We start from the raw sequence: 22,134 nt of genomic DNA, 5'->3' as shown, positions 1-22,134 counted from the left end.
ACACAGCACATATTCTGGTAACCAGGTAAACATTCAGATAAAATGCCCTATTCAGAAGCTCCACCTAAAAGCTTCCCTGAAAGAGCAGCCAAACATAAACCGGTAACCCATTCTGTCTTCTGCACAGGGAGGGCCTTCCTTCTATCCCGGAGGATCCTATGGACAGGTAGTTGTTCTTCCTCCCTTACCAGGATAACACAGACTCCCATCATCCTGTTTCCTTCACTCCTGATATTGTGGGTGCCATGACATGCTATAATTACAGACCTGATAGTTGTCTCCTGGAGTAGAAAACTTAAATTAACCCTGATGTAACCTAGTGGTGTGAAGCTTGACAGAGAACAGTACAGAACAGTATGGAACAATACAGAATCTGCAGTTTCCTTGCAGAACTCAAATTTCAGCAGGCTAAGAAAATTACAGCCAGAAGACTTCTTCCAATAGTACCTAAAAGTTAGCTCAAAATTGGGAGAAAGGGTGTAAAGTGGGAACTGGATACACTGGTATTTAAATACTCATCTGGTCTGCAGAAAACAGCTGGTCTGTGTTTTCCTTTCAGGATGGCCCAGGGTCTTCCCACAGCTCTTACTCCAGTAACCAGGTAAATATTCTGGCCACTGTGCCTGCACAGGAGCAGTCTAAAAGTCTTCCTTGAGAGAACATTTCAACTACAAAGCAGACTTCCGTTATTTTCATTCCTATACTGCCCTTGAAAGAAGTAAAACTCTTTCCTGAGGGAACCGAAACAATAAACTTTTTTTTATTTTCTGTAAGGGAGGGTCTTCTGTCTATGACAGCAGCAATGAATCCTATGGTCAGGTAAATATTCTTTTTTTCTCTTTGTATAAAGTTGCTGAGGGCCAATACCCTGGCCCCTAAATACAGCTATATTCTGTATTGGCTCTCACTTTATTTTAATGAAGGTGGTTTTTTTTCTTTGCGGAGTGAATTTGCATATACTTTTAACTAAGGAGCCTTAAAGTTTATAGGGGAGTAAAAATGGGGTGCCTCCAACCATTAAAGCTTATTCCCTTCAACAATGCTAGCTTTGAATTATCTGCAAGATGAAGATCTCTTCAAAAGTGGAAATAGAATTTGAGTTAAAAATATGTTAAATTAGTGTTTTACAGGGACATAATCATGAGTTGCTCAATAGCCATTCTGATAACTAAGTAAATATTCATATTTTTTAAATCTTCCCAGAAGGGGATCCCTACAGTAAGCGTCCAAAAAAAACCAAAAAACAACCCCACACAAGTCTGTCTGCAATATGAAAATTATTTATGTTTTCTGAACAGGGTGGATCTTCCACATATAGTGGTACTGGATCTTACGGTCAGGTAAATATTATTTGTCTCATACATCAAAAGCTTAAACTTGCTGTGCTGGTTCTTATGTGGACTGGGTTCTATATTTCAGTTATTTTGAAGTGATGACCATGGAAATGCCGTTATACTTTTTGTTTCTCTTTACTTTTATTTACCCCTTTACAACTCTAAATGTTTCCAAAATGGAGGGAAGGTGATGCACTATATACACTGTCCGGCTAACTGTGCCACTGTGGCTAGTCAATACTTTAACTACTTTATTGTTTATGCATTAGCTCATTCAAAAGGAAAATATTTTGTGCATTTACTTTACATACCTTACTTATGCAGAAGCTGTTGAAAGTCTAGGGGAATGCACATACTATATTTGAAGTCTGTATTTATTGATGTGAATCACATTGTGGGATCATTCTGTATGGACCATCTTATGTTTTGTTTAGCAACACATTTTAGCCATCCGAAGTCATACAGAATTATTTATTAAAAATAGTAAGACATATAATCCAGATTGCTATTTCATAGAAAATTGTGTTATGTTGCTACTTCTAGTGCAGGATCTAGAAAGAAAGCATAGATAATGGGATTTCTGAATGTAAAGAATAGTTAATTTTGCAAATCAACTTTATCTAAAATTTTTCCTTATAAAAATGTATGTTTACAAGGACAGAGATTTTTTTTACCTCTTGTGCTTAAGTAACAGGTAAAATTACGTATTTTTTCTTTTCTTGCACATTCCCTGTTTAGGTAAAATTGGAGATTCTAAGTGGCTCGTTATTTTTATTCTTCTATTTTACATGATCGTACTTGTGGAGAATATAAGAGTCCTTTTTATATGAAAATAAATGTTTTCCTATTATTTTACAGGATTCACCTTCCATAGGAGGCAGTGAAACTGATGACAGTGTAAGCATTTCTTCTCAAGTATATCAATATCAGAATTTACTACCTTTTAAAGTATCTAGGTGCTTACATGGACCTTTACCTTATCTCATCATCTTATCTTCAAGAGCTCCTTCACAGTAGATTGTAGTCATCTATGTTGTTTAGTAATTCTCTGCAATAACTTCTTTGAAATGATATTTTTCCTATAGATAAAGTAAAATGTAGATTTAAGTTATGCCACATTATTGTCCTATGGTATGACAAGGACTTGGCAAATTAAAATTGCAGTTATACAACAGTTCTGACTTGTAACAATCGTACATATTTTTTTTAATTGGTTATTAGAAGTAGCATTTACAAAGGAAGCTCTTTTCCTTTATTTCACAATTTCCATTGAAACTCAATATTAGTATATGCTCATGGTATGCAAAACAACCAGATACTTCTTACTTCCAGCAATTTAATTTGGCTACTTTTTAACAGAATTAATTTAATCCAATAACACTAATGTAACTACAAGAACAAGACTATCAATATGTCACTTCAGCCATTCTTGTTCCTAAGGGTTATTTTTTGTGATTTATTTCCTTAAGAGTATATTCCATATATGTTTACTATTCTGGACTCTCATAACAATTCCCATAAATTAAGACTTTCAAACTTAATTGCTCTTAAAATACAGATTTATTTTAAAATTCAACTTTTCCTTGGTTCTTTGAGAAAAAACATTGTATTTGACCCTTAATCATTATCTGATTTTATTCTTTTTCTACAAGTTACCTTAGCAATACTGTACAGACTAGTTCCCTCTGTTTCCATCTCCAATTCACACTACTCTTCGTTTGTGTTTTTCCAATGCCAGACATAAAAGATTCAAGTTCCTTCATCTATATATTGCATAGGAATGGTCTGTTTTCAGGTAGTGTGGTGAGAACTGCTTGCTTTTCTGTTTAAAAACATGCCTTTTCTCCTGACTGGAGTATATTTCCTATTAGTTCTGGTGAAGCTGTTTATAAAACTTTCAAAGTTTAATGTCTCATTTTCTCAGAGTCTTGAGTAATTGATTGTACTTTAACTGGATTTCTAAGTCTGTTCTCCAGTGTCCTGGTTAGTGGGAAATAGTTGTCCACAAATTTTTATAAATTCAGCTGTGCATTTTAGCCACAAGCATAGTGTGTCATTAGTTTCCATGCAGTTTCTGTATCAAAATCTTCTTGTGGATATTCAGCAAAGCTAAAATATGATACTACAGAGGGCCCCAAGGCCCTCTGAAAGAAGCTAAAGGTATGAAAGAAACCAAGGTGTAACAACATTGGTGTCTACCACTGAGGTATTACAAGAACCAAAACACTTTTGAAGTGCTGATGTTTTCCCCTATAGCATTCTAAGAGGAAATAACATAGATTGAGATGTGATCTCCTTCCTTTATTATGCTATACCAGGATTCAGCTTTCCAAATAAAGAAACGCCATTCACCGGAAATGAGTGGAGAAAGAACCTGAAAGAACGCTGCTTATTCTACAGCCTACATCTTTAACCTTCCCAACAAGCAGTAGTTTTCTTTGCTTTCCACTATTGCTTAGAAAAAAATAGAAATATTTTCCATGCAATAACTAGATTCTAATATTTTTTAGGATTCCACCTCGCCATCTGGCAGCCAACAGAGTGAACGGGTAAGCACTCCTTCCTTACATATTGCCAGGGTGTCTGCCCCAGAGCTTGACAACTGCTAGCCAGCTAAATTACATCCTGTGTGGAAGCTGCTGTGGCAGCTTCCAGTGTGGGATAGAAAGTCCTCACGCACAGAGGGAATGAGGACATGGCTAAAGTGTTAAAGTACTGCTAGAAATCCAAGCTGATGCTGAGGTGTGCTCTTGAATCTCAAACTCGCATTACAAACAGGGTACCACAATTTACTACTACAAGTTCCTGTGCTTTTTCACTCACTGACTAACTGCAAAAGGCTTCAATAGCATGATTTGTCCCACATTTATTCTAAGGGAAACCCTTTGCTTTGTTGTGCTGTATGACTGATTTATGAAGGCTTCCATTTTCCCGTCATTTTTACATGGCACCCATTTTATTTATTCTAATGAGAATTAAATGACACAGACTGAGAAATTATTTTGTTGGAGATATAAGAACTCTTTAATCATTGTATTCAAAAGAATATCTTGCACCAAAAGAGCAATTATCAACAGGCTTAAAGGGGCATGTGTTTTATACAGACAGACCTTTTTCTTGTTGTTCTTGAACAATCTGTGAGAGAAAATTAAGGAATGTGGAGAAGCAAGGAGGAGTGCTCAGATTCCATCCTGATCTTTCCAGTCTACAAAAGAAAGGAAGTTTTTGGTTTTTTCATGTAATTTCAATACATTTTTTCAGGATTTTTATTCCCCAGGAGGCAGCCAGTCAGGTGGACATGTAAGCATCTATTTTATTTATTATTTGCAGTTCCCTTCCAAAATGGCTGTTCTATTTAAAAGTTATCCTGACAAGTAAATTATACCCAACTGTTTATCTCTTAGAATTTCTGATGACATCTGGCATCATGTCTTGTGAAATCAAACAGCAAACTGTTTTAAAAAAAAAAAAAAATTTTTTTAATTAAAAATGTGTGTATGGCTATTCAACAACATAGTGTTGTTTTCCAGAAGCCACTTCAAACAAAAATAAATTTGGTCTACTTTTTGCAGGGGTCATCTTCTCAAGGTGGTGGCTACTCCAGTGGACAGGTAAATACTAACTCTTTGTGGTTTTGACCTGAAGTATCTGTCATACAAAAGCTTGAGTCCTCATATTGTATTACAGCAATATTTTATCTGGGAGCAGGATTCATCTGGTACTCAAACACCTTTTCCTTATATATTTCTATGTAAAAGTCCAAGTGTAAGCAGAGTGGTCAAAATACAATTAATGTCTTAACCTGTGTTCTAACACCAGGAAACAAATGAAAGTAATAAATATCTGGGATTAATTTATATTTTTTAAATATAAATTTTAAATATAAATTAAGTGATTTTTATTTTTTTCAGGACTCCTCCTCATCTGGAAGCAGCCAGTATGGTGGGCAGGTGGGAAATTTTTCTTCAGTGTTGTTTGGGGTTTTTTTCCCAATGTACATATTTCAAGAAAATATTACCAGATTGGTAATACCTAAGTTTCCAGACTACTGTGGGATTCTTTTAATCCTCATTAATCTTTCTATAGATAAAATTGGGTCCTTAATCAGACAGATCTTTTCAAACATAGTTTAGAGAGTACAAGACAATACATTGTAATCAAATATACATGTCAAACTTAAAGAAAATCTTTTAAATGAAAATGTAACATTTACAGGGTTCAAATTCTTCAGGAGGCAGCCAGTCTGGTGGACAGGTATGCTTTTCTTTCTCCACACCATTCAGTTGTGCTGGTGTCAGGCACTCACAATTTACTTTGCAAATCTTTCCTTCACAAGAACTGTTTTCCTTCACCACTCTCCTTTTTGCCCAAAGTCTCAGCAACACATTATCTTCTTCTTCCATGTCATTCAGACATCCCACAGGCCAGAGTAGCCAGTAGTAACTGTCTGAATGACAGTTGTATTTGAGCTTGTGTACCTGCTTTGGTGCTAAACATTTTTCTTCTTACACATTTCATGCAGATTGAATATGGAAACTGAGACACTGAATGGTGAATCCCTGGCCACTTCTCAGTTAGTTTTATCAGAGTAGAAATCACCTGTTTTCTGTAACATCTGTAGCATGAAAGAGTACTGCATGTATTCCAGGGGCTTTGGTCTCTCTAGGAAAAAAAAAAAAATTGCTTTCTGTAGTACTATTCAGAATTTTTTACTCACCCTTTTGGTGAGTAAGGTTTTTAAGGTAGAGATTGTAGATAACAAATTTGAAGATAACAAAATTAGAAGGTTTTTGCCCCATCAGAGCAATAAGTGCAGGAATAGTTGCATAGGATGAAGAGATCAAAAAAATAGACTATTTTCTAGAAGTTGGGCACTTGAGCAGTTATGAATGTAACTTTATGGCTTGTGTACCTGGGATGGTAGAAGAAGTAAATTGAGTTGTAACTGGAGTCCCTTTCATTCCTGTGTTCTTCATATCTTAAATATTTTCTGCATTCTTTACAGGGTGGATGTGATTGTTCTGGGGGAAGTTCTGTAAGTGTTACTTGTTCATTATACATTTTCTTTTACTAAATTATTTAACTGGAAAATTATCTGTGGTCCTATTTATTTCTAACTTATTTATTTGAATGTATTCTTAATTTTATATTCATTGTTCCTTTGGTGACTTACATATTACTGACATGGTAGGAGTTATTTCTCATTATGCCAAGATGAAGAATTCAGAATCATAGACTCATTTAGGTTGGAAAAGACCTTAAAGATCATAAAGTCCAACCATAAACCTAACACTGCCAAGTCCACCACTAAACCATGTCCCTAAGCACCACATCTACACGTCTTTTAAATACCTCCAGGGATGGTGACTCCACCACTTCCCTGGGCAGCCTGTTCCCATGCTTGACAACCCTCTTGGTGAAGAAATATTTCCTAATACCCAGTCTAAAGCTCCCCTAGTGCAACTTGAGGCCGTTTCCTCTTGTCCTATCACTTGTTACTTGGGAGAAGAGACCAACACCTGCCTCGCTACAACCTCCTTTCAGGTAGTTGTAGAGATCGATAAGGTCTCCCCTCAGCCTCCTTTTCTCCAGGCTAAACAACCCCAGTTCCCTCAGCTGCTCCTCATGAGACTTGTGCTCTAGACCCCTCACCAACTTGGTTGCCCTTCTCTGGACACGCTCCAGCACCTCAATGTCTGTCTTGTAGTGAGAGACCCAAAACTGAACACAGTATTTGAGGTGTGGCCTCACCAGTGCCAAGTACAGGGGGACGATCACTTCCCTAGTCCTGATCGCCACACTATTTCTCATACAGGCCAGGAACCCCCAAAGTTGGCAGCAAGGTGTATTCTCCAAGCAGTGACTTTCCATTACCAGCCATGCCGTATTTACAGAGATGTGTATCTCTTCTTAAAAAAAAAAAAAAAAATTGCATTAAATAGCAGAATTAATTGACAAAAGATCTATCATGAAGGGAAGCTAAAATAATATCAAGTCTACAAAATTGCCAAACATAAAAAGTTGTCTCAGAAATCAGTGTGTACCAAATTAAAAAAACAAAACAAAACAGAACTGAGCCACTTCTCATTTGTGCTTTTAAATCCATATGAAATTATTTAAAGACTGCAAAATACGGTAATATGTGCTTTCCAAAGCAAATCATATGTAGTCAATCAACATGTAGTATGTAAAGGACATTCCTGCACCTTGGGTAGCGTTCTTATTTTCTAGGCAATGAGTCATGGGTAGATACAAAATAATACTTCATGGTTTACAGTCTACCAGGCTGAAAAAGACTATCTGCTATCTTGGCAAATTAAGAAAAGTAAGCGAAGTATAAGTGTAATTTAATTTCAGACTGTGATATTCTTCCTTTAAAATACCATAAAACAGGCATTTTAAGGTTTTGTTTCATTTTTAGTTTATGATCAAAGACAAAGGCTAACTCTTTTTTTTTTTTTTCCCTCCTTACAGGGTGGATCCCCTACCTTAGTCAGAAGTGATTCCTCCGCAAATGTAAGAAATGTTCATCAGCTTTTAAGTGTGCCCTGTGTTTGTTTTGTCAATAAAATGGCTAGAGAGGTTAAAAAGAGTCAGTACCTAATAGAAGTCATACACTTGTGAAAATAACCTACCTTAGTCACAATTAAAAATACACACAGGACATTCATACAGCGCTCATAGTTTCTCTTTCCATTTGAAATAGTATTCATTCAAAGAGAAGTCTTTGAATGAAAAATGTTGTTTGCCACGAATGCAGATACATAACACTATAAATATTTACTTCGGGAGTAATTTCCATTGGCTTCCTTGGAATTATGTCAAAATATCCCCTAAGGACCTGGATGTATGTGTTTATATTCCTCGTAGATCATATACTGCAAGAAAAGTTAGTATTCATAGATCAGTAATTTAATGATGCTAAGCCTCTCATATGGATAAGAACTCTCTTTTCGCATAAGACACCTGTTTATAGCATTGCCAAGATCAGTTGTGTTCATCATGTGTTAGAAAGTCATGCCGTGTATGTCACTGGAGCTCTGTATGTGCTGCACTAAAGGAAGAAAAAACATTTGGGTCTTTTTGTATCTAGCACAGAACTCTGTGGCATTGTTACCAGACTGCTAACTGGTATAAAGCTGGCTTGGACACAGCTACATAAATGTACCATAGAAAAATTAATATTACATGACAAATAGCACTGGTCTTGTGCTCCCTTGTAGGAAGGAGGAATGTATATATCTCTACAGTCAGGAAAATATTCTTACCCACCCGTGTTCTACACTCTTCGTATTATTGATGTTGGGATTTGTTTCCTTTTGAAACTTCCAATTGGACTGATTTTTTTGGTTTTTACTGACTTGGCCGTCTTTGACAGCAGTTCAGAATCAGGGATTGTGTATAAAGACGGAGAGAACATAGTGGTTGTGTCTACATCGAGAAGTACTGCAAACTGCTAGGATTGTTTCAGTCTACAGAGCATTCTACAATTTAGTTTAATCTGAAAGGCATCCAATTAATTCACTCCGACACCACTCCATGTTGCAAAACAAACTACAGTGAGTGGGGACTATCAGGAGTTTTGTCTCAAAGGCACACTCCTGATCTGTACTTTAATGCGTAGATGCACTCAGTACCTCAGCATGGGAGAATGGCTTTTGCATACTGAATGTAGATCTTAGTTCTGTCCCAACTATATGCTGCAGTCTACCTCAGAACATTGTCTTTAATATCTTCTTTACAGAGCAATTGAAAAGTCATTTTACACAGTTAAGATTCCTTATGAAGGACACATTTCTGATAGATGCTTAACATTATATACAAAACACAAAACAGTTTCATTTTTTCATGAGCGCAGCAGTTCTTGTGGAATCTCAGAGTACTCAAAAGGTCTGTAGTACTCTGCAAGAATGAACATTAAAAGCTTTTTGTGGGGATGTCATTCTTCAGAGTGCTGATTTTAATCTGAAAGAAATAAGCTGCCTATCCTTCAGTCAGATCCTTTGAAGTGAAATAACTGATATTTCCTTTCTGAAAGGGCTCTGGAGGCAGCCATTCTGGTGGACAGGTACACACTGAATTTTAGACATATTAACAAAGTAGGGAAGGCTAGATTTTTCATTTTGAGTGGATTTTAAAACCAAGCAAAAAAGTTTAAAATAGAAATTTATATACTGCTGTCCTTCAAGATGTTTTGCTTTAAAACAGTTCTGTTAGAGAAAAGTAACTGGTTTCTTTTTTTTTTTTTCTTTTTTTTTTTCCCCCTCAGGGCTCGTCTTCTGCTGGAGGCAGCCAGTACAGTAGCCAAGTAAGCACTCCCTCCAAAAGGAGACCCAGCTTGCCACTTCTGAAAATGACGGTTATTCACGAACTCAATTAAATTCAGTTTTTATATGGGAACTGTCTTTAAAGAGCAAAAACTCAGTAAATTAATTTCATCACTGAGTTTGATATGTCCTAAAAATTTTATACAATGGCTTTTTTAGCAAATACTGCCTTTGTTTTTGTGAAGCTTGCATAATGAAGCTTACGCAAAAAGTAGGTGTGGGGAAAGAATGAATAGAAATGTAGCATTTTTGATTCCTAGTGGACCTAATTCCATTAAGAAGAAAAATCCAATCTTCCCTCTTTAAAGAGACCTCTTGTTGTATGAGGTTTCAGCAAACTTACTTAGTTTGGTTTTTAGAGTCCTGTTAAGTAGCCAATCTTTTACTGCTATCTTTGGCCCAGGATTCAGCTTTCCAAATAAAGAAATGCCATTCTCCAGAAATGAGCAGAGAACGAACTTGAAAGAATGCTGCTTTAATCTTCCCAACAAGTCACACAAACAAAGCAGTAGGTTTTTTTGCCTTCCACACTTGCTTAGAAACTCAGGTATTTCCCCAAGTCACCTTGTAAGGCTTGAACTCTAGTTATTAAATCATACTTAAATGATTTTTAAGATTTTTAAGATTTCCTGCTCACCTGCCTTCACTCTTACCTTGCTCTCTTGCTCCAATTGTCCTGGGAGAGTCATGTTTTGATTTAAGGAAGTCCTACAGCAGGTAATTTACTCATTTGATATTGTTTACAGGATTCGTATTCCTCTGGAGCTAGCCAGTATGGTGGACATGTAAGCTCTTACTTTTAATATTTTATATGATGTATTTGTTTTACCACTATTTGACTCTTATCAAGTAAATGATTATCAAGATAGCTATCTCAATTTAATATTTCAAGAAACTTTATAGTAATCTATTCTCTGTAGTAATATTGTGAATTCAAGAAAGACAAAAATATAGAGTTTATTCTGGGAAGATTACAAACAGTCAAATAACAAAATACACCTCTTTGCTGCTTGTCTCCATGAATTAGATATTCAGAAATAACTGATTTTCAATATTTTTCCAGGGGTCATCATCTTATGGAGGCAGCCGTTATGGTGGACAAGTAAGCTTTAATAGTCCCCACTTTTGTAGATTTGACCTATGCAAACTTGTAGTTTATTCATTGCCTACCCAGCTGTCTACCTTAGCTTTATTTATCTTAGTCTAAAATCTTCTCAGTAAATCTTTCTCTATAGCGTTCTGGTGCTACTGTGATTAAACAAAACAAGTTCTAGATGAAGACCATCATTTAAGACTATGAAAATAGAATGTGAAATACATGGTTGACTCAGTTGGGTCCTGAAATTTGCAGGACTAAAGGTCATGTCTTTCTGAAATAAATTAGTACTTCATGAAGCTGACCAAAATTTTTAAAAGCCTCGTGAAATGATTCTATGGTTCTATGAAATGGGTGCAAAGAAGTTTCAGTTTCATTTTTTGTTGATATTTAGGGTTCACCTTCCTCAGGAGGCAGCCAGCATGGTGGACAGGTGAGAATTCTTCCCTTGTAGTGTTTACCACTTTATCCAAGAGACTTGGTAGTTCTCTGTGTAATAGAACATTTTAAGGAGATTGATTTTTTTTTTTTTTTTTTTCATGTTGTACTTAATTTGTTGCTAGGTATATAGTAGTTACAAATGCGTGTGATACAAAGCCACAGGAGAGGTTTTAGGAGATGTAATTTCTGATGCATCATGGTAAACGCAGATGAGTCTCACTCCGTTTTGCACAGTCTGGTTCAGTCCACTCAGTTTTGCACTGAAAGAAATTAGGTACCTCTCCTTCATATGGAGTACTATGACATGGATATAGACATCATTTAATTCTTTTTGTTCAGGGTTCACCTTCTTCAGGAGGAAGCCAGTATGGAGGACAGGTGAGACTCTCTTCCTGCATAGTCCTTATCCTAACACCCAGCTTCTACATCAAAACTTGGTACTTTTCTGTTGACTGAAAAAATGATATTTTGAGTAAACTCTGTTAATCTGGTAATAGGTGATCAGGTATCTAAAGATATATGATCTGAAACAATATAAAAATTATGAAGGGACAGTACTTCTGTTGTATCACAGTGAATGCAGTTCTGGCCTTGTTCTACCCTCCAACCTGCCCTCCTCATTCTGGACCCATTTCCCTTCTGCTGCTTTCATGGTTTCTTAGCTCTAACAGTAAGGAGTGGCTGGAAGCAGATTGCATTGCTCCTCTACCTCAACTGATGGAATATCTCACTTCCTTCAGCAAAATGCAATATCAGAGTTGAAGTACCCAGAGAAGCAGTAGGTCTCGGGGAGCAGGGGAGAAGGTCAGGAGTTGTTAAGAGGTGTTCCATGCCCTTGTGAAATGAAAGATGATGGATAGGGTTCCTAGTGCTGCCTAGTGATATAGCCTTTAATATGGAGCGAAATCCCCAACAAACTCATCCTTGGCCTCCGAAAATATTTATTGTCAGATTTATTGGAGAGGGAATTAGAGGAGAAAGAGATTTTCAGTCCAAATACAGTCTCCCGAAACTAGGTATATAATCGTAATAGCTCATGATCAGTATTATGGAAGATTTGTATGTTACAGACCATCCGTAATTTGCATAGAATACATAAAGGAATAGGTTGAGTGTTCATCTTTCGATATACAACAGAGAAAGAAAATAGTCTTTCTTTCAAAAACCCTTAAAGAAGCTTTTTGATAGAGAAATAATTGGCACCTTTGCTTCAGGGTCCATCTTTCTCAGGTGGCAGCCATTATGGAGGACAGGTAAGAATTGTTTTTCTATTTATGGGTTGCATAAATACAACCTTCTGCTGTGTCAGCCCACTCAGGAAAGTAAAACATAGGAGGCTGCTGTGAGCACACAGTCCAGTGCAGCAGCACTACTCATACCTGCCTGAAGCTGACTTTGATTTAAACTTTACTGTTCTGTTTAAACAGTAGCCCTTGTAAAGGCCAATACACTTCAGTATCGTTATAGAAGAAGTGTTTGCATTCCTGTGACACTTAAATCTACGGAAGACAAATAAAATTGTATTTTTCTGTGACAGGTTGTAAGTTAAAGAATGTGCAACAAATATAAATGCTTTCTCATTTCTTTAGGGTATAGCTTCTTCAGGAAGCAGGCAGTATAGTGGACAGGTAAAACTTCTACTTTCATAGTATTTGCAGTTTTGGTACACAGTTCATTAAGAAAACTGACCCATATTTTTTGCAAAAAAAGAACATTCTAAGAAGGAATAGCTTTAAGCCAAACTGTGTGAGGATTGCTAAGCATGGATCTGTCTGGTACGTCAGATCATGATATGAGCAAATGATACAGAGGCCTGTGTGACTGCATGGAAATGCTTCCTTAAACAGATTGTGGTTCTGAGAAGATGATTTTTGTTGTTATATTTAAACAGAAGCAATTTGAAAGACTAAAGACCACAGAGAGCAAGTGAGAATGTTACTCAGTAACACAGACATAATTAGTTACTCATTTTTTCCAGGGCTCTTCTTCAGGAGGCAGCCAGTCTGGTGGACAGGTATGCTTTTCTTTCTCCACACCATTCAGTTGTGCTGGTGTCCTTCACCACTGTCCTTTTCGCCCAAAGTCTCAGCAACACATTATTTTCTTCTTCCATGTCATTCAGACATCCCGCAAGCCAGAGTAGCCAGTAGTAACTGTCTGAATGGCAGTTCAGTTGTGTACCTGCTTTGGTGCTAAACATTTTTCTTCTTACACACTTCATGCAGATTGAATGTGGAAGCTGAGACACTGAATGGTGAACCCCTGGCCACCTCTCAGTTTTATCAGAGTAGAAATCACCTAGTAGGCCTCCACTGGAAATCATCTTTAGTGTTTTCTGTAACATCTGTAGCGTGAAAGTACTGCATGTATTCCGGGTCCTCTGGCCTCTTTAGGGGAAAAAAAAAAACCAACAAAAAACAAACAAAAACCCCTCTGTAGTACTACTCAGAATTTTGTAGTTGTCCTTGTTGTAAGTAAAGTTTTTACTGTAAGTTTTAAATGAGAAATTAGAAGGCTATATTTAAAAATTTGATCAGTAAATGCACAGCTGGCCTGAAAGGACAGTGGAGAGATAAAGAAACTACTTTTTAGGTGGAGCTTGGTGAGTCTATGAGCAGGATTTTATAGTCCATTTTCTTGCAGTAGCAGAATGTGAGTTTGATTTACTAATTCAGAGGCCTCTTCCAGTCATAGACTCAGGAAAATAAGTTTGGTTGTGTTTTATACAGGGTGGATGTGTGTGCCCTGGTGGAAGTTCAGTAAGTATTCTTTGTCTTTGTATATTTTTCATAGTATGTACACATACTGGAAAATTCTCAAGGAACTACATCTCTTGAAATAATTCTGTCTGTGAATTTATATGTATGATGAAAGTTGTTTTTCACATTGTGCTAAAATGAGAAATTTTGAACCTGCTAAAGACAAAAATATTCAGTGACTTGCAACTGTAGTATTGTATTCAAAACTAGCTACTCAGATGCATTTCTATTTTCAAAGAAATACATGGGAAATAAATTACACTTAACCCGCCCTGGATTAAACAAGGAGTAATGTTCTCCAGTATCTGTATTAAAGGAAGACTAGTGCTAATTCTGTAAAATATCCAGACATGAAAAACTGCTTCAAAACATTTAATTTCTTTTGGTTTGTAAGAGAGGCCTGGGACTTTTCTAAGAATCTGTTTCCCAAATATCTCATAGTATATTTGCTGGGTTTTGGACACATGTGTGTAATAGTGCTGCTCTTATGATGGTTATTAACAGTATGATTGAACTAGGGCAACTTAGATCTAAAATCTTGACCTAAAATGCTTCCAAGTGGGAGCAGAGCAATGCATTAAAAAAGTTAAAGCTATTTCCATTTTTCTCTCTAATTAGTATATTCCCTATACTTTTGTAAATACTTTAAAAACAAAAAAAAACCCCAAACCCAAAACCCCCCTCTGTTTTGCTGAAATTAAGACAATTTACCTTTGAGGGAGAGTTCAGTTATCTGTTGTCTCAGTATAGTCAAAATTGCTTAGATGACTACTTCTCTTTCTTGGATTATGAAATCAAGCAAAACCCACATGCCATAAGTATACCAGTCATGGTATATATGCCACTTCTGAGAATCAGAAGTGCTGAAAACAACATATAAATTACCAGCTTACTTCTCTTTGCAAGCAAATAATCTGAAGCAATAAGGATGAATCGAAACTAAATCCTTTACTCGTTTAATGAATCAAATAGAAAAGTATACTAGTAATCAATGTAAATGACTTGATCATTGCGATAGGTCAATATGTTCTTTTGTTTTTCCTCTACATGACATTGAATTTAATACAGAGTAAACATTGCTATTTTTGTTGAATACAGGGCTCCTTTGGAGGAAACAGCTACTATGGTGGACAGGTAGGCATTTGTCTTTAACATTTACACACATTAGTTCCTCAGGAATGAACATGGCTCAGTTGCCATATTTGCCCAGAAGCCATTAAATATTGAGTTCGGTTTAGTCACAGAGATAGGGACAATAATTCCAGAGAGTCCATGTGGCTTTTATTGAATCACTCTTGACATTTCAGTTATATCTCTCTATATACTAGAGCCAAGACTTTACTTTGCAGTTATAGAAGCTTTCTTACCTTGAAAAAATACTGAAAAATCATTCACGGGGTTCATGTCATTGCATAAACCACTAACATGATGTGCTGATAAGTAGCCATTTGCCACTGCATTAATAACTGTAAAGTTCTTCCAGTTAATCAGCATCATGAGTATTGTTTAGATTAGGTCCAGGTTTTTTTGGTGCCAGGTGGTATTTTAAAAAATTATTTATAAAAGTTTCACATTCTTTTTACAGGGTTCTTCATATTCTGGAAGCAGTCAGTATGGTGGACAGGCAAGCAACTTTTCTTTGTTTTCAGGGTCTTCTTCCTACTTGCTATTTATTAAATGGAAAAATATGATGCAGTGCATATACTACCAGTCAGTTTTTCAGAGTCATTTTACTCTCAATAAATATCTGAAAACAGGGACTATTTCTCAGTAACTGAAATGGAGTAGCATGAACAAACTTCAATTTAAAGTAACTGCATAGATCATAATTTTAGTTGTTTTACCTCAGAATGCCTCTTATCCCAAGTGATAATTTTAATTAACCATTTTTATGTTTCAGTTTCACATTGCTATGACACCAGTTCAAAATCTACTTTTTGTGTTATTTTTCAATTAAATTGAAATGATCCTTTTTTTTGTATTTGTTTAGATTAAATACTTGGAAATTTGGTACAAAATATACCAATAGATATTGCTTTGAAATTATAAATTCTGGTGTGTTACTCACAATAATACTACTTTCCTCATCTTCAGCTGCAATTTGAGTCTCTTACTGTAAGCAGCTCCCTAGGTACCTGTTGTAGACTTAATAGTTTGTCACTGATCAAGAAATCCTATTAGCCCAAATAGTTAACAGATGTAATGGATGGCTATCTAATAAGAAGGTGGAACATATTTTTCCTTAGTATTACTCTGTTTGCAATGTTTCACTCTGCCATACTAAAAAATAATTTCTTTTTACTCCATTGGCAAGCATTTGAGTTCAGTATCACTATTAAGAACATCATTTCTTGTAGCATGGAGAGGATTTTTAAGAGCTGCAAAACAAGTTTTTCCCAAATTACTTATTTGGAGTAATAAGGATGCTCTTACAATAATACACATGATGCTCTCTGAACACGTTTGGCCTAGCAGAATATCACAAATAAAGTAATTTTTTTTTTTTCTCTTGAACAGAGCCATACTTAAAGACACTTTATATCCATATATTTATGTCAGAGAATAGTCTTAGCAGGTGTTTTGTGACTGTTTGCCAAATTTACTACTTTCAACTGTTAAGGAACTTAGAGGAATTAAGTCAGAAGTCTTTCACTGCATCTTTTTAGATTAATATACTTTCCAGATTCCTACTGAGATCTCCTGTCAAAAGGTCCTTCTGTGATGTTTCATTCTGCATAGGGCCGGGGGGGGAAGAGTAACCACCGTTGTTCTGCCAATGCTTAAGCACTTAAGTTTCCTGTGATTTTTTTAATAGGGATCTTCTCCCTCAGGAAGCAGCCAGTATGGTGGGCCGGTGCGTATATTCTCTTCCAATCCCATCACTCCTAACTCTTTCCCTGTACTGTCTGGATCAAGTCAGTTACTTGATGTTGAAAGATACGTTCATTTGGCCATTTTACTGAGCTTAAATAGTTGACATAATATCAATTAAAGTAATTTCAGCAAGCTGAATAAAAGAATTGGTTACAATGAATACTGCTTTGTGTAAAACGTTCCTTTGAACATACTATAATCGCTATACTGTATTTCATAACACTGTTTTGATTCAGAATAACAAATTGCCATTGTTTTGGTGTGCAGTAGACAACTTAGGTTTTAGGTACCCCAGTGACTTTTTGTTCAAACAATATCCAAATAAGTTTTTCCTCAGTACTGCACAAATTGTCTCAAGAGAGTGATAGATTTTTTTCAATTAATAAATGTTTGATTGATTTCTTACAGGGCTCATATTCTTCTGGAGGCAAACAACATGGTAAACCAGTAAGTAAAAAAATTTCAATTTTACCTTTCTTTTTTCTTATAAGCCTGTTAAAAAAATTATATCCAGTTTGTTATGGACTAGACATTTTTCTGAGAATTACTTAAATATGCAAAGAGTGTCACATGATTTACTTATCTGGGATAATCTCAACAAATGCAAACAATATTTATTTTGACACAGTTCCATAGTTTTTAGCTAGCATTTTACTCTAACTGAACTTCCAGTCAATCTCTGGATTAGTTCTAGTAATCACAGAATGAGATTGCAGGATTTTTTTTTTTTTTTTTTGTAAGGGACTTTTGAACAGTTATTTCTGTTTAAATTCATAGTAATCATACACCTGGTGCTCAGGGCTCACTTTTTCATTGATTTGATACTCATTTGTCTTAAGTATTTCCGGCTTGCTTTGCAGAAAATACTTTCTTTTTCTTTTTGAAAGAAATAATAGTTGACATTTGACTATGAGTATTTTCATCTTCTCCTGTTTCAGACCACTTTTTTTTACTGTGTAATTTCAACCTTGCTCTTGTTGTCATTCAATGGCACGAGATATAAAAAAGCACACACGTTTTAGCTTATGTCTTATAGAAAATAAGATGTATCCACCTGTTATTAAAAAGTGGGCATAAATGGTACATTTTCTTCTACATGAATCATAAAAGTGAGACATTTTGTGCTTGTAAGATTTCCTGTTGGCAATGCCATTTAATTAAGCAGAGCAACTTTGCCAGAAAACTGAATAAGACTCTTGTAGAACATCTAATTTTTCAGTATCCACTTTTATTTTCAGTTACCTTCCTTATTAGAGCTTTCTTCAAGTAGGGCTGTAGAGTAAAGGACTTTAACACCACCACCCCCCCCCCCCAATCTAACTGTACACTGATTCCAGGTGAATTAATGTTTAATTGGACCTTATTATTTTTTCCTTTCCATATATTAAACACATCATAACTACAAAAGAGCTCTTTCTTCTTGAGGACTTTGAATTAAATTCTCCGACTAATACATCATTCAAAAGAATACTTGCAACAGAAAGATGTTAAATATTTGTACTGCAGATAAGATTTTCCCTGGGATTTTTGGATGACTGGACACAAAATACCGTTCATTCTCCTGTGGTCCTTTATTCCAGATAGCAAGAATATACTGAAGTACAAATAGGCTTAGAGTAAAAAATGTGTATCTTTTCAGGGTTCATCCTCCTCAGGAGGCAGTCATCAAGGAAAGCCAGTGAGGATATTCTTCTTCCAGTATTCCATAACCAAGTTAGAAATGTGGATATTGGTTTTTAAAATAGGTAGCAATAATGAGGGTGAAATTTAAAACTATGTTACAATGCTAGATGTCTGAGAAAACTGACCAATAAAAATTGGAATATTTTGTTCAAACTTGAACCTTAGGATGAGGCAGCATTCATTCCTCCCATAGCAAAGTTTTGATATACTCTGTTACTTACTCATAGGAACATGCTTGGATCATTCTGTTACAAATGAAGTATTTCAGTATCAGGGTAACTGTTTCAGTTTCAAACTTTGTAGTTCAGTCAATGATAACATTGCTTTGAAAATCCTCTGAAACAGTTCATGGAATAAAGAGGACATAGCTGTGCTTACTTGAGACCATTCAATTAAAATAGGGGGAAAAAGTGCAAGGAAAAAGGTAAAATCAAAGTTGGTATCAAAACTACTGATATCTAGGGCATTTTCAAGACTGCTCTGTGCTCTGTGGACAAGAATAAATGGTTTATAATTATTTTTACAGGGCTTCTCTACATCAGGAAGCACTTATTCTGGGAAATCGGTAAGAATACTTTCATCACAGCATTTTCATCTTCTTGTTTTAGTAAACAAAGAACCTGGGTGGTTGATAGAGCAATTTCAGGATGATTTGGTCTGAAGAGAACATTCTCTATTAGTTCCATTTGTATTAGAGCATATTTAAAGAAACCGCTGTGGAAAATATGGCCTCAGCCTGGGAAAGCTATTTCAATATCGGTTATATTTTAAATCTGAATCTGTCTTGCTTCACATTCCAGTTACTGGCCTTGTTACATTTTGCTGTCCTCTATTTTTAAATTCCTGTTCTCTGTGTAGATTTTATAGGCTCTACTCAGTTAATCCTTCACTTTTTTTTTTTTTTTTAATAAGCTAGGTTGTTGAGTTTTTCACTGGCAGGTTACTTGGTTTAGCACTTTTCCTTTTTTTTTTTTTTTTTTTTCCAGTACTCATCAATCTTTAACATCTTCTTTCAACTATAGGGATGGAAAACTCTGTATAGAATGTGATAATGGAATGACAGAAAAATAGACTTTTGTCCCTTCATTGATTTTAGCTGAAATTGTCAGATATAAGATGAGGTAGAGAGAGTGTGTGACTAAAACTATTTACTTTATCTATGCAAAGCTATTTTCCTCTTGAACAACTTAAAACCATGCTGTGGGTTAAGCTATTAAAATTTTGTTGATCACAGGCAGAACTGTGTTCAAAACCATTGGGTGAGAACATTTTGAGATTTACTTGTTTGTTTGTTTTCAGAATTCAACTTCCTCAGGTGACAGTCAAGTGGTAAGCACTTTTCCTCTTTGTAGTTTCTACTGGTTTCTTCCTATACATATTGTAGAAAACTGGAAGTATTGTTTATACTGTATCTGTCAGATTTCCTGTATCTAAATAAATGTTTGAGAATGCCTGTGCAACATAATAAATGGGAATAGTATCAACAAAAATGAGGAAAAGTGGGACCACGTAAGTGCTTTATACTTTTGATCCTGCCTATCACTTGAAAACTGAACACCTGTTGCTTTAGGTGTGGTGTAGATGTGGCACGTGATTTTTTAACATCAGAAGTGTCTCCACTACTGAAGGGGCTAATAGGAAAAGATTTCTCTGAAACTTTGTGTGCTTTTCTAATAGTAATAAATAGAACTATTTCGAACTGGGTTTATCAAATTGCTCTCTTTTTTCATAGAGCTCTGCTGGGAAACACTCCACTCCCCGACTCCTGCTGTTATTCAGTGTTTTGAGTGCCTTCGCTCTCTCTGCTGCTACATCAAAATGGTCTATATGAACTTCTGAAGAGTCGCTTGTCATCCTAGACATGGATTATATTCAGTAATATTAGATTAATTACTTGATGTAAGAAAAAAAATACCCTTAAGTCAAATTGGCAGGTGCTACTTGGCTGTTATGTTGTATGTCTAGCTAGTATGTCATGCCTCTCATTAGTTTACCTTTGGTTTTAGTCATTAGTAGATATCATTAGTTTTGTCAGTGGTTTAGGCATCATTTTAAGAGAGCGTATTGTACCCTACCTATATGATTTATTTTTATTTTTTTTTCCCATGGGGAATGCGATGAATGCCTACCTGAAATCTGATTGGTGCGACAAACAAATACACAGAAAATATTTGGTTATTAACCAAAGTGCAGGAGGTCAAACAAATGGTTGTATAGGCAAACTGAGCCACCGTGCCTGGTCATCATCGCATAAAATAAGGCTAACGTAAACATCTGATAAGCAGTCCTTCATGGGACAGAAGAAAAGAGGCTACAATAATATTGGAGTATTGGTTTTAGTCTATTGTAATCACATGCAAGTTCAGTATGGAGGCTGCAAAGCAAAGCAAAATGCTCCATGGGACTGAAATTTTGGGGGGTTAATTAGAGTTTATTTGGGGATTAATTAGAGTTTATTCACTAGAGAAGCGAAACAGCTCAGAGAAAAGAAATGCTGAACTCTGTTCAAACTGATTGCAAATACCTAGAGTTCTGTAGAGAAGCATATGAGGCAATGTACCTCAGATTAGGCTGATAGTCTAAAAGCTGCTGAGAAACAATGCATTTTCCCTTGGGAAGGAATGGAAATTTAATTAAGTTCATAAAACTGATAGTATCTTGTCTCCTTCTCTCAAGCCTTTAGTCTAACCTGTGATACCCAATATATCTGCAAGTTTAATTTCAAGAATGATGCTGACATCTGCAAGCAGGTACAGTAAATGTGGTCACAGAAAGACCATGGCCCATTTTTGAGTTCAGGAGCAGTTCCACATCTTGCAGTGAACTCTTTTGGAGCTGCCAGAGCCACCTTCTCTTTGTGCAGCGACGACTGCTCTGGCACCTTGTTAGCAGTGGTGCGTCCATTGTACTGCCACTCCTACAGCTCCCGCACCAGCATCAGCCGCCAGCTAAGCTCCTTTGCTGCTTAGGAGAATGCAAAGTGCCTTCTCCTAAAGCGCACGTCTAACTAGCGTCTTATTGAACATGTGCCTAGTATTAAAATTACATTTACTAGTAGTATGCTTGTCTCCTATGCTTTACAGTTGTAATTGATGAATTTCCATTCACGTTCTGCTACCACCTTCAGTGGGGCCAAGCTTTCACCCATTTTTGAAATGCTGCCCAGGACACGCTACCCTTTGCCAATCATCAGTAAATCAGCCTAAGTGTCTGTCAGTGAAGCATAAAGGAGTTTTGCCTAAGTACGATCTTCAAAATTTGGTGGACGATTTGTTTCTTTGGAATACGCAACAAGGTTCTCTTTGAGAGGGTCCGTATCTTAATTCGAACTAGCCTTGCACTTCTTTAATAAATTTATGATGGATTTCATACAAAATACTCGTGTCATTCACTGCAGCAATACCCTACTGAAAGCCTTTCTCCGGTGAAACACCCCTCCGACGCAAGAGCACTGGCGGGAAGGCGGCTGCGCGTGGTGGCGCCGGTGCCGCGCCGCCGCCGCGCGCGGCCCCTCGCGCACCGCCGCGTTCCCCCCCCCCCCCCCCCCCCCCCGCCCCAAACGGCCGCCGGGGCGGCCCGAGCCGCGGCGGCGGCGGAGCGGGTAGGACAAGGCCTCCCTC

General features: G+C 36.5%; 1 protein-coding gene across 9 annotated transcripts in view; it reads left to right on the top strand.

Moving 5' to 3' along the window:
• Positions 1 to 21,890, top strand: part of LOC128148206 (hornerin-like) — a 59,121-nt gene extending 37,231 nt beyond the window's left edge. For all 9 annotated transcript variants that reach the window (XM_052801752.1, XM_052801751.1, XM_052801756.1 and 6 more), the window contains 26 exons: positions 775 to 819; positions 1,299 to 1,340; positions 2,193 to 2,231; positions 3,845 to 3,883; positions 4,596 to 4,634; positions 4,907 to 4,945; positions 5,246 to 5,284; positions 5,550 to 5,588; positions 6,340 to 6,369; positions 7,809 to 7,850; positions 9,604 to 9,642; positions 10,408 to 10,446; positions 10,725 to 10,763; positions 11,152 to 11,190; positions 11,538 to 11,576; positions 12,413 to 12,451; positions 12,788 to 12,826; positions 13,177 to 13,212; positions 13,928 to 13,957; positions 15,056 to 15,091; positions 15,543 to 15,581; positions 16,773 to 16,811; positions 17,240 to 17,278; positions 19,041 to 19,079; positions 19,814 to 19,843; positions 20,247 to 21,890. In XM_052801752.1, the coding sequence (XP_052657712.1) occupies positions 775 to 819; positions 1,299 to 1,340; positions 2,193 to 2,231; positions 3,845 to 3,883; positions 4,596 to 4,634; positions 4,907 to 4,945; positions 5,246 to 5,284; positions 5,550 to 5,588; positions 6,340 to 6,369; positions 7,809 to 7,850; positions 9,604 to 9,642; positions 10,408 to 10,446; positions 10,725 to 10,763; positions 11,152 to 11,190; positions 11,538 to 11,576; positions 12,413 to 12,451; positions 12,788 to 12,826; positions 13,177 to 13,212; positions 13,928 to 13,957; positions 15,056 to 15,091; positions 15,543 to 15,581; positions 16,773 to 16,811; positions 17,240 to 17,278; positions 19,041 to 19,079; positions 19,814 to 19,843; positions 20,247 to 20,345 (1,053 nt within the window). In that variant the 3' untranslated portion in view covers positions 20,346 to 21,890. The remainder of the gene's footprint in view (positions 1 to 774; positions 820 to 1,298; positions 1,341 to 2,192; positions 2,232 to 3,844; positions 3,884 to 4,595; positions 4,635 to 4,906; positions 4,946 to 5,245; positions 5,285 to 5,549; positions 5,589 to 6,339; positions 6,370 to 7,808; positions 7,851 to 9,603; positions 9,643 to 10,407; positions 10,447 to 10,724; positions 10,764 to 11,151; positions 11,191 to 11,537; positions 11,577 to 12,412; positions 12,452 to 12,787; positions 12,827 to 13,176; positions 13,213 to 13,927; positions 13,958 to 15,055; positions 15,092 to 15,542; positions 15,582 to 16,772; positions 16,812 to 17,239; positions 17,279 to 19,040; positions 19,080 to 19,813; positions 19,844 to 20,246) is intronic.
• Positions 21,891 to 22,134: the final 244 nt, after the last annotated feature.

This window comes from Harpia harpyja, chromosome 11 (genome assembly GCF_026419915.1).
Source record: "Harpia harpyja isolate bHarHar1 chromosome 11, bHarHar1 primary haplotype, whole genome shotgun sequence".
Classification (NCBI taxonomy): Eukaryota; Metazoa; Chordata; class Aves; order Accipitriformes; family Accipitridae; genus Harpia; species Harpia harpyja.
Note: the sequence above shows the minus strand (reverse complement) of the source record. Positions and strands in the feature narration are given on the sequence as shown.